The sequence below is a fragment of the Semicossyphus pulcher genome, unplaced genomic scaffold (assembly GCF_022749685.1).
Source record: "Semicossyphus pulcher isolate SPU_LCO1_2020_fin unplaced genomic scaffold, fSemPul1.0.p SCAF_9, whole genome shotgun sequence".
In the NCBI taxonomy this organism is placed as follows: Eukaryota; Metazoa; Chordata; class Actinopteri; order Labriformes; family Labridae; genus Semicossyphus; species Semicossyphus pulcher.
The window spans coordinates 18,600,214-18,612,660 of NW_027211770.1; the positions used below are offsets into that span (position 1 = coordinate 18,600,214).

General features: G+C 41.8%; 1 protein-coding gene across 3 annotated transcripts; it reads left to right on the plus strand.

Moving 5' to 3' along the window:
• The first annotated feature begins 474 nt into the window (after positions 1-474).
• Positions 475-11,126, plus strand: esrp1 (epithelial splicing regulatory protein 1). 3 transcript variants are annotated; one of them, XM_069656624.1, is made up of 16 exons: positions 475-790; positions 1,190-1,348; positions 1,471-1,587; positions 1,963-2,074; positions 2,568-2,711; positions 3,164-3,218; positions 3,329-3,439; positions 3,540-3,672; positions 3,807-3,849; positions 4,218-4,537; positions 5,243-5,467; positions 5,559-5,811; positions 6,696-6,876; positions 7,768-7,909; positions 8,386-8,475; positions 9,518-11,126. In XM_069656624.1, exons 1-16 carry the CDS (start codon positions 659-661, stop codon positions 9,650-9,652), a joined length of 2,352 nt encoding a protein of 783 aa, XP_069512725.1. In that variant the 5' UTR covers positions 475-658; the 3' UTR covers positions 9,653-11,126. The 3 variants fall into 3 exon arrangements, with proteins under 3 accessions (XP_069512725.1, XP_069512723.1, XP_069512724.1); XM_069656622.1 differs by having other exon boundaries at positions 8,386-8,508; positions 9,518-9,595; XM_069656623.1 differs by having other exon boundaries at positions 5,559-5,799; positions 8,386-8,508; positions 9,518-9,595.
• Positions 11,127-12,447: the final 1,321 nt, after the last annotated feature.

The window sequence follows — 12,447 nt, forward strand, 5'->3', positions numbered from 1 at the left end:
CATCAGTATGTAATTTTAAGGTATATTTAATTGTTCAATTAACAATAGCTTTTAAAAATTATGAATTTAATAATGAATTGAAATGAAATATTTTTACAGAATAGTTATTCCGAAGGTACATTTCACCATAAAGGAAAATGTATTTGGTTAATTTTCTTTTAAATACCAACACTTTATTTGGTGTGTTGAGTATATTTCATCTCTTCATAAAGTTGTATGATTTCTTTTACTTTTTGAAATTTCGTGTGCTGATTAATAATTTTAGCAAACCATTTTATTCTTGAAAGAAAGAAATATGTAAAAAGTATTATACATAAAAATATACTTTTGTCCTACACGGTCTGCCACGTCCTAATTTGTAAACCACCTGAAGGAGGGAGGGGGCAGGTGGAGAGTCACGTGGTCACACAGGTAGGTGCAATACAAAAACGGGGAACGTTCAGCCATTACTCCGCGATGGTGACTGCAGGAGACTTTACGTAAAATCTCACACGCGACGAAACTTGGATTTACGGAGCTCATCTTTACGCTCAGGTGTCAAAGTAAAGGTGTTTATACCTTTCGCCTTCCGCGTGTATTTTCCCTCCGTATTTTCAGTTACTGTGCTTTACTTTTTTGAAGTATTAGATTTGTTTTTGTGGGCTGCGTTTGTGCTCAGATGACGGCGCAGGTAGACTACCTGGTGGTGGTTTTCACCGCCACATCTGGCGCGAGCGGAGAGCTGCTGGGATCTGACGAGAAGGAGCTCGTGCAGTTGGTTTGGCAGCTGGTGGATGTAAAGAACAAAAAGGTAAAAACTTATGGCTAGACTACTTTATACAGCAGTGATTGTTACTACAAAGCATGGTTGTAATGGTAGATAAAGGAGTGGAGAAGTAAACGAACTCAACACGTAAATAGACTTAAATACAGTTAATTTGTCTTGAAAATAATGTGTCAGGTGAGTTTTTATAGTGTTCGTTTCTGTTTCAAAACCTATAAGTAGAACAAACAAGTAAAACGTTTCTACTCCAAGCTACGTGTACGTTGTGAGATATTTTAACAGAATCTTGTTTTTTGTTGTTCTTCTGTAATACTATGTAATAAACCTTACAGCCGTTTATGCTATTGTATCAGCCTACAGGCTGTTAATTTCTATGTAGACTTCTGTCTGAAGACTGACGTCTTTTTTTCTTCTTCTCTGAACCAGTTGGGCAAGGTGAATGAGCTCCTCATTAAGCCTGACCTCTCAGACTTGACAGATGAGAAAGAGGAGGAGGATGTGGTGGAGGAGAGCGTGGAAGAGGAGCATGGATCCAGAGCAGATTGTGTCTCTACAGCCTCAAGTCTTGAGACAGCATTGAATCAGGTAATACCTTCAAGAAATAAGCATTTTAGCTTTTTATTACATAGTAGTTATTATATTCTGGGGAGATACTAGGGCTAGTAATGAATATTTTCATTTCTTTTCTCACTGTCTTACATTTGCAGTTTCATCTACAACTGACAAACGAGGTGAACAGCGCGGGCGCAGGCACGTCGGTGTGTTTATGTACAGACGGGCAGCTCCACATTCGTCAAGTGATTCACCCTGAGGCTGCGAGCAAGGTGAGCGAGCTGGTTGGGTGAACGCCTTGCAGCCAGGGCGGATGTTCCCTCACGGCTGCAGGAACATTCAGGGCTCACACAGTCACAATGGGGTTGTCTCGTGTCAGCACTTGGCTCCTGATTAAAGTTAATGCTATGCAGAGAGTTGATCTACAGCAGTTAGCTACTCAAGCAAACCTGTCTAATGACACACGCCCATCTACATACCGTACCTGTGCACATAAAACAGCAGCACACAGTGAAGCTTATGAAATTCTCCCACATGTCTTTAGAGATGACAACTCCGCTGGCTTAAGCAAACAGATATCTGATGGCAATAAAATGGCAGCTGGTTATTGGCCACATGTTCACATCCTTAATCTCTTCCCTCTCCAGAACATCCTGGTCCCAGACTCTTTCTTCTCTTTCTTTGACCTTCGGAAAGAGTTCAAGGAGCACTTCCCCACATCTGACCTCAAGGCTCTGAATGTACACGTCATGGCAGAGTGTATCCTTGAATACGTTGACATTTGTTTACATTTGGTGTGCCAGTGAATGACTGCAAACTACACTGTAATATGTGATGCATTTAATGTTTAACTCAAGTTTTTATTTATTTTTTATCCATGTTTAACTTGATCTTGCACACACAGAACACATATTAGTAGTTTATAAGCCATGGGGTGTTGGCTGAAGGACTACAGGTTTTGAAATGCAAATAGGGAAACAATGGCATCACCTTACTAAGCACTCATGGAACGAGTGTGTGTTTAGGCAACAGGGCAAACCCCACACACCCTCTGCAACAGGAAAACTAACATATCTGAGCGTGTGTGTGTCTCTGTGTGTGTTAGTTATCTTGCTGTATTATCTTTTTGTGCCCTTTTAAATTTACACCAGTCACACACCCAAACATACATGTATAAAAACACCTTCTATTACTCTCTCCAAGCTGTGTTTGGCTCTTCCTCATTTGCTTTCCTTGACCGCCCCCTCCTCAGCTCTTAGTATACCTGTTGATGTGCCCGCCATGTGGGATCCCTCAGCCACACCGGACCCCTCAGCCATATTGCCTGCAGAAGTACCTGTGCAGCAGGTCCAGGCTATGGGCAGCATTGTCCTTGCCCTGCTTTCTGAGCCATTTTGTGAGTATTATTCATGATGTAAAACAATGAGACAAAGTGAAACATTTAATTTTGAGTCAGTTTGATATACAGTATAGCCTAATGTGAGATCAGCAAAGTATGCACGTCCAATAGCACTGTTATTGAAAGAAATAGGGCTGTAACAAGACATCTGAATATATTATTTGTGTCTCTGGAATAATGTAAGGTTTTGTTTTACTATTTACCGACATATTATGGACCAAATATCAATCAAGCAAGATAATATTTTGCATATTAAAGATAAAAATAAGGCCTTAAGCAAAAAGCTTTTAATGTTAATCAATAAAAGAAAACACCCAGTTTATAGATCTAAAATACAGTCTGAATTTTACTTCAAGACTTGAAACTATTATGTTGATTAAAAAAGTACCATAAATTGTTTCAGTAATGTCGTTTGATTGAATTGTTCTTCTAATCATCTTAATCATCAGGCCACACGTTTTCTAACCAGGAGAGAGTCAGTGAGAAGTTTGAGACCGGCACTTGGTAAGTAAAGTTTGTTCAAGGTAAATATTCTTATGGAGCTCTACCTCGGATATCATTCCAAGTGCACTCCTTTTGCGCTAATGTCAATTTGTTTGTGTGTGTGTGTGTAGCAGTAAGATGGAGAAAGTGTGCGACAACACAGTGATCAGAGCCCGAGGGTTGCCATGGCAGTCCTCTGACCAGGACATAGCTCGATTCTTCAGGGGACTGAACATTGCCAAGTACGTTGTTGCTACATAAACTGAACACCTGAAAAATACTGAAACCTGCTGTTGACACAAGGTTAACATCCTCTATCATGTGTTGTGTTGTGTTTTGTAGAGGAGGGGCTGCATTGTGTCTCAATGCTCAGGGGAGGAGGAACGGAGAAGCTCTAGTTCGTTTCGTCAGTGAGGAGCACAGAGATCTGGCGCTGCAGAGACACAAACACCATATGGGCAACAGATACATAGAGGTAACTTCTCCGAACCTGTTAGCTGCTGCTAATGAAGTGAACCAGCCACACTACAAAGACCGTATCTCATCACATTTGAATTTTCCCTTTTTGGTAACAATTCCTAATGTTTCCTTGTTCTCTTCCTATGACAGGTTTACAAAGCAACAGGAGAGGACTTCCTGAAGATAGCAGGAGGTGAGAAGACATAACCATGTGTTTTTAGTATTTCACCAGGAGAAACATGGGGTCTAATAAAGATTATGTTTGGTGCTTTGGATGAAGAAGGCTAAATTAAGTCCTGAAGCTTTTTGGTGTTACTGCTTTCACTTTCCCAGGTTTTCTTTGTTGATTTTTAGGGTTTGAAAAAAGTTCCAACAACCTATCATCATGTTCATGAAGGGAAAAGAGTCACGTTTATTTCTTATCAATCATTGAATATAAGGGGGAAAAACTCACAATGGGCATCACTCTAAACCAGGAAATCGTAAATGTGTTGGTATCAGTTTCATACTTTTACTTTTAATTTGTGGTTAAACGTGTCTGTGTCCTTGTGTGTGCTTCAGGTACCTCCAACGAGGTAGCAATGTTCCTCTCCCGGGAGGACCAGATCATAGTTAGGATGCGAGGTCTTCCTTTCACTGCCACACACGAGCAGGTGCTCACCTTCTTCTCCCCGGGGGAGGGTCCTAAAGAAACGTGTCCTGTCAGCGGAGGGAAGGACGGCATCCTTTTTGTTCGCTATCCTGACGGGCGTCCCACCGGTGATGCCTTTGTTTTGTTTGCCTGTGAGGAACACGCCCAGTGTGCTCTGAGGAAACACAAAGAAATCCTGGGGAGGAGATACATCGAGCTGTTTAAAAGCACAGCAGCGGAGGTCCAACAGGTATGTCAGGGTGTCTATACTTCTAGATGTGCTTTTTTGTGCAGTAGTTACTTTTGCAATGTGGTCATTTTTTACTTTAGATAATATGTTGTCAATCTCTTGTAATCCTCTTCTGCCTTCTGAGGGCAAGAGGAGGGTTTAAGAAACAGTGTTTGTTTGTGTGTGCACACAGCAGAGCGTGACAATGTGTGGGTATGTTTCGTTTGTCCCCTGTTAGTAGTAGTAGTTATTGCAGAAGGGCTTATGGGTGTAGACCCGCACAGCAGTGTGCCTGTATGTGTTTCCCTTAAGTATGTAGGTACACACAAGTGCTCTGTGACAGATCACTCGGCTCTCTTTCTCTCTAGTTTCTCTTTCTCCCTCTCTTGTGAGATGAACACATGTGGACTCATTTTCTTATCATAGCTGACTGATAAGCTCACAGCCCTCATTCATGACCGTGCAGAGGCGTAACTCATGTATGACCCACGCAGGGGTTTTATTGGTGCTCTCCAGAAATGCAAACAAGCGGCTGTCTAACATTGCAACACATTTAAACACAGTGTGGGCTTTTCTTTGTTGTAAATCAGATGTCTACTAAGTATTAGTTGAATTGTAACAGTTGATAACTGTTGATGATTGTGTTTGAATGTTTAGGCTTCCCTAAACAAGACTCTGTTTAAATCACTTCCCCCTCCTTAATTTGAGCTGTGTTTGTGTGTTTAGGTGTTGAACCGGTACTCGTCGGCCCCTCTGATCCCCGTGGCACCCGCCCCCTTAGTGTCAGTGCTGCCCACAGTCTCTCTCCTGCCCCCTCCTGGTGGTATGAGGGACTGTTTGAGACTGAGGGGGCTGCCGTACACAGCGAGCATAGAGGACATCCTCACCTTCCTGGGCGAGTTTACACACGATATCAGACCACATGGCGTACACATGGTCCTCAACCAGCAGGTACATGCAACCACAGCGCAGACACACCCATAGACTCCCATGCTTCCTGACGCAATGCTGCAGAGTAACGTCTGACTGTCTGTGTTCCCAGGGTCGCCCATCAGGTGACTGCTTCATCCAGATGACTTCACCAGACCGAGCACTTCAGGCGTCACAGCGACTCCACAAGCATGTGATGTCCAGCCAGCGCGGGGCTAACAGCCGCTACGTGGAGGTGTTCCCCTGCAGCGCAGAGGAGATGGGCCTGGTGCTGATGGGAGGCTCGCTCTCACACACACATACACACACACACACCCGGAGCAGGAGTGGGACAGGGCTCAGCCCGCCGCCATGTAAGTCCAGACGTAAGTGTTGCTGGGAGCTGGGGTTGCTTCGGGACTGCAGGGTAGGTGGGCTCCTGCTGGGGGGGTTCAGGGTTGCTGGGTTTTCTCCAATCTAGTACTGTGGGAGGTAGGGGACTTCTGGGCTAACCAGGAGGATTCAAAACTGTGTGTGTGAGCGTATGTGTGTTACCTGCTTTGTAATTTAGAGTGATTAAATTACCCATCTGCATGCACTGAGAAACCTCACACGTTAATGCTACCTTTTCACCTGTTCACACATCCTGATTGTAGTTAATCTTCTTCAGCGGCATGTTTGGTACTCATTCTTAAATTTACTCCCTAACCACTGCTTTAGTAAAATCTGATCGGGTTGGAAAAATGAAAGCAAGACAACTAGTCTTTAATAATGCGAAATGGCTTAAATCTCCAGTCTTATCAGATTAGTAGTGGTGGTTGTGGGATTTAGCTTGAATAGACTGATATACCTCCGGTGTGTGTCAGTCCAATCAGTGGAGCTGTGGGAAAGGTGGGCAGAGCTGGTGCGTAGAAATGTGCTTTTTTTTCTGCGCGTCATTCACCGTAAATGTGCTCTGGTGCACCTCAAGTTTTCATAAAGAGGTACAATTAAAAAGGGGTCTTAATGTTTCTGAATACTCTGTCCATTTATTTTGCAAATATAGGCTACATCAAGGGCCCAATGCATTCAATAGTTAGACTTTAGCTAGCTTCACTATGTAACACATACATACTGTAGTGTGTCAGGTGCATATGTTGGTCATTGTTTGCTCATTTGCATGAGCGCCTCTCTCAGAGACAAACAATGACCAGACCTTAGTATCATGACGCTGTTGTTGTTTGTCTGTATATTAAATATGTTATGTCCTCCTCTGTTCTCCCCTCTTCAGGTTTATCTCCACCCTCCTACTCCTACGCTCCTGCTCCACCTGTCCTGCCGACAGAGGCTGCTGCTGCCCTTTACCCTCCCATGGGTCAGGTGCTGCTGACCCCTCGCCCTCTGCATCCAGGACATGCCTACTACCCCGCTTCAGCCCAGCTGTACATGAACTACACAGCCTACTACCCCAGGTACACATTGATGCTCACACACAAACAGAGAAAGAATCATGCTGGCATTAAAATACAGCTTTAAATATGAATTTAATTTCTCATAGGTCATTAGGACTTTAATTAATTTTGTTCTGTCATTATAGTAATTTTCTGCCAATTATTCTCCCAGTGTTCAAATTACTTGTGATTGCCTTTAGCAGGAGTTCAATAGGATTGTTTGTTTATCCAAGTAATTGTGTCATGGACAGAATGTATTCAACAGTTTTCAAAAATAAATAAATGATTAAAATACTAATAATTAAAATGTTAAGATCCAGATTGTCAGACAGTGTTTACCTGCAGGCTGGCTTTGTGCTGCTGTATGTGAATGATATACTCAACCGTTTTACATGTTTGATTATCTCAGCCTCTTCGTTTGCAGCAGTATTATTTTGGTACCTTGAACAACACAGGTGCAGCAAGTGTTTTGAGATTGTTTTTACGTTCACTGGTACTAATTATATGTTATGCAAACTGCAGATGAGGCCTTGAAATACTCACTTTCTTTGCTGCTGATTTGCAATTCTGTGAACAAAGAAAGTAAACAACAGATTGCTGCCACTTCCATAATTGCAGCCTAAATGGTTAACAAGGAGAAAGGCTGAGAGAAGGGTAGTTAATAACTGATAGCTGATTGGTATTAGAGAACCTGGTAAACATCATTGACCTCTGGTTGTACCTGGTCAGCCCTCTGTCATTGAGAAAACGACCTAATCTTACTCCCAGTCCTGTGAATCATATATGAGCTTTATTTGCTGAGAAACATGCAGCATACAACTCACTTAGTTGTTATTGTGTTTTGTTTTGTTTAAATACTTTCCCGATTAACAGATAGCGTCTGTGTTTTCCGTCTGTCTTTCTTTTCTCTAGTCCACCTGGCTCACCTACCACCCTAGGTTTCTTCCCCTCCCCCTCCTCCCTCTCCACCCCAGGGGGGTTAGTGCGCATGCCAGGCCTTACCTACAACAGCGCCGGAGTCAAAGACCTCATCAACGCAGTGCAGGGTTACCAGGTAAGAGGCAGTTCTTTACTTATAAAATACATATGCTTAACTGGTTATTGATACAAGTATTATACATGACAATCCACTGTGCCTTCAGAGTTCACATACCTCTCTGTAGGACTCAAGTGTTGTATTCAAATCTCCTCCTGTTGTGGGTGTGTATCGTCAGGCATCCACTGTGTTTGCCCAGAGGCCATCAAACGAGTTTATCCTGTCTACTCTCCCTGTTCGGTCACACATGCACAATGCTTGCTTAGACTTGAATTGGAGGAACTCAAGACTTAGTTAAACTTGGAGGAGAGTAAAGACTCTTATGGATATGATTAATGACAGTTTATAGTAAATTAAGAGACAGATGTTAACTTGAATGTCTCTTTCAACATGATGCTGGAGTTCACAGGCTCATGAGGCCTTTAGATTAGGGTCTATATGCCTGTCTCTCAGCCCCCTGTCTCTGTCGTTCCTCCCCCTTCCTTACACAACAGTATGCCCACGAGGATGCTCTCATGCACGCCCACGGGGCTATGCACGCTCACGACCCGTCCGGGACATTGCTTACGCAGCCCAAAGAATGGGTGTGTATTTAAGGTGTCTGAGGCAGGTGGCAGGTAAGGATTGGCTGACGGCTCTGTGAGGGGGACTTAGTTTAGAGAGGGGCTGTAGCTGTGGCTTTGGGTCTTTAATGGTTGCTAATTATAACAGGGTTCAACACAATGAGAGGGACTTTTCACATAACCACACACAACAACGATGGTAACATTTTTGATTGGGTTAAGTGGTAAGAGGAAATTTCTAATCAATCTTTTGATTTTGTGGAATCATTTTGATTTGGTGCTTTTTTCCTGACTGACAGAAGGACCCATTTATGGCAATATAAGGCCTAATTAATCTAATAATTGCATCCAAATTAATCTCCTGGCTGGAAGATATTTATGAACTACAGAAATAATAAAGTGAAAGTGGCTAACTGAGCATTTACAAAACCCTGCCTCTGGGGTAGCTAGGTACAGCAAGCTCTTTTCTACATATGCCTAATTTCTAATAAGGGCTATTTGTATCTCAGTAGTTTGTTCAGTAGTATCCTTTTTTCATCTACTTTCTTAAAACCAAAAAACATTACAGCTACTTCATAAGGAAGGCATTAGAACAGTGTTTGTGTGCTCTAACATTAGCTTGAATCGTTAGCATGTACAGCTAGCTAGCTTTTTATGTAACCTACTGAAGTTACCCAGCAACTTTTAAATCACATGTTTAGCAGTATTTAATTAATACAGCACTTTTATTTATTAAAATAAGTTCAACTAATAACTTTAGTTCAAATTTTCCAACCTAAAGTGCAGTATCTTCCGCAGGTGATGCTTATGGGTACTTTAGAAACTAGAGCTGTTAGCGAGGCGCAGCAGCAGTAGCTCAGGGGCTGAGGGGCTTAGCAAACGGTCAGTTGGTGGTGTTGTAGTGTAATAATAGTTTGGTAATAACAGGTATTGACTTCAGGTGGTCGAGAAGGTGATGGGTAACATCTGGTGCTGGTGTGAGGGCTCTGTGTTTGACGCTTTTACACTGGGATAAAACACTCCTGTCCTCCCTTTTCTCTCCCTCCCCCCTGCCTCCCTCCAGAGTCCCGCGGAGTCCGTCTCTCTCCTGAGCAGCAGTCTGATTGGTCAGTCCAGCGGAGGTGATGCTCCTCTCATGTCCCTCCCCGCTCTCATGACCAAGCCGGCGGGGCAGTACCTGGACCTGACCCTGCTGTAGGGTCACAAATTTACAAAGGTCACGTGACAATTTGGTAAACGTCAAAGACTTGTAATGTATTTTTAGCTTTTTAAAAAAAATAGTCTTTTAGATGTGTTATTTATATCTTTAAGAACAGAAATTAATCTATTTTATATCAAAATCATTGTGGCCTTAGCCAAACATAGCAGTTTTGTCGTATATTGCACAGTATGTATTTTAAAAGCTTTATAGAGATTTCTTAACATGTTATGATATTATAATCACTGATGTATTTGCTAGCCAAACTAGAGAATAATGACGTAGTAGAAACTGAGCTCAATCCTTTTCTTAAGCTTGTCTGTGAAGAGTGAAAGTGTGTGCGTGTGTGTGTGTGTGTGTGTGTGCGTGTGTGTGAGTGTGTAAGAGATAAAAGTGAGTATTATGCATGGCCGTGTCGATGCATCTTAATACACTGGATGTGTTTATATACGTTTGATACAGTACACAGTGATTGTATTGGAAGCTTTAGTGCATGAAGAAGTTAGTAGTTAAACTTTAAGATGTTTACATAATGCCAAATATCAATGCACTGCTAATCAATAAGACTACTATTGTATATTATAGCAGTATCTGAATGATAACATACATGTTACACTGTGAGTTTGTCAATCAGTCTGATCCTTGCATCAGGTTTCACTTACAAAAATGTGACATCTCACACTTACCCCGTCTCTTCTTCCTTTTTGTGTCTGTGTACATGTTGTGTAACGCCAATGTTGTCTTGCCTTTTGTTTTGGACCACCATCTGAACAGAGGTCAGTCCTATGTAACCTAACCACAGGGCTGCATTTATCAAGAGGACTCATGTCACAAGCTCTCAGTTTACTGAGTGAATCTCAGCAGCCTGGGGGAGTTTCTATTACACATTTTACTCCAAAGATTTATCTGTCCATCACACTTTCCTTCTCTCTTCCATCTACGCTGCTGTGGGAGTAATGGAGCGGAGCAGCTGTGCTCCCTGCAGAAATCCCTTCGCCATTTGTCTTTTAAACTAAATCATTTGGAGAGTAGATGGAAAGTTGAGAAGGAAAGGAAATGAAGGACACCCCTGACATGTATCTTGTGAATTTAACACTTGTTTGTGCCCTGCAAAGTCGCTGTTTGGGCTCCATGTTGCTGTAATCATGTCCTACAGTAGGACTTACTGCTGCTCAGGACGTCCTGATGTGACATGCTGAAAAAAAAAAAAAGAATAAAAATAACATGTGAAGTTTGTCGGCCTTCACCTGTTTGATTTCACTATTTGCTCTCTCTTCTCTTTGCGTGTGCTCTTCTGTACTTTGGGAGGGTGTGTGAAGCGCAGGAGAACAAACACACAGGTGGAGTTTTCTGATGACAGAATTTAGCTGGAGGCGAAACTGTGGGAACTCCCTCACACTGTCCTCAGTGATTACCTCTGTTTCCCACATACACACACATGCTATAGCAAAGAAGCTATTGTCACTCAGACACACTAAACACATTATCTGAGAGGATGGCTCTTTTTTTTCCAACAGGCTGGAGAAGTGAAGAATGGAGAGCTCAGGAAGGGGGGAAGAGAGAAGGAAGGCACACAAAACCATGTCGGACCCCCTCAGGGCAGATTTGGCATTGTGTAATTCAATCTTGTGCACCCCACCCAACTTGATCCCTTTAAACACACTCAGTCATTCTCTTACACACAAAAACACACTGTCTAAACCAGCGTAGCAACACCATTAATCTCTATACAACAAAGCCCCTAATACATTTACTTTTTACCACCTTATTTGCAGAGTTTAAAATATGTCAAATTTTAAAATAGTGCAACTCAACACAGTTCTGAAAGACAGTGTTTTGTCTTTGTATAAAGCCTAACATAAGAGCAACCATAGGGGCCTTGTTTAAAATGTGAATATATAGATTCTGCACATAATATTTAGAGCGTAGTATACAAAATAATTGTATCTATTATTAAGAACAACCAAAGCGATGTTAAGGATTAAAGGTGAGAGTTAAGGGCCAAAGGTGAGGATTATGTATTCTTTCATTTAGCTTAAGTTATGGAAGTCCGATGTAACTATAGTTTGTTTTTTCGAAACTGTTTCTCCACACCCCTGATTTATATATTCACCTTTTTTTTGCAATATTTAAAGTAATACAAGCTAAAAGATGTATCAAAATCGCAACACCAAAAAAATCCTTTTAAAGGATCCATTGATGGGAGATGACAAGAATCATATCTAGTTAGTATGGATTGAGCACTGTCTCTCTTACATTGTCTCTCATATGTTTCCATTACCCAACAGCCCTCTTCACTTTATTTTGCATCATTAAAGTCTTTAAAATATATCATACACGATGAAATGTATGTTAAACAAGACCTAACCTTGTTCGTTGCTTACCTTGTTGGTACACCTTGTACTCAAATTAAGCAATATAACATGAGAGGGAGTGATGTACTGAATATCATCATGGCTGTGATTATCTGCAGCACAAGGCTGAATCACAGCCATGATGATATTCAGTACAATATCACAACCCCAAGTGTGATGTTGCTTTTATACAAGCGGCAAATAGAAGTTAAACGTAACAATTAACAACTTAACTGACTGAGGCGGAGTGATACACGGAGGGAAAAGTCCCAGTGGTGTTGTATTGTATATATCATTGTATCATCGATTACCTCAGCCTTTATCATTACTCTGCTTCTCTCGCTAATTTATTTATTTATTTTGCTAATCTTCACACTAGTCTACCACTATTATTGGCATTGTAACCATAAGTATGTGTCTGTTGTTGTTCATGTAACAAGG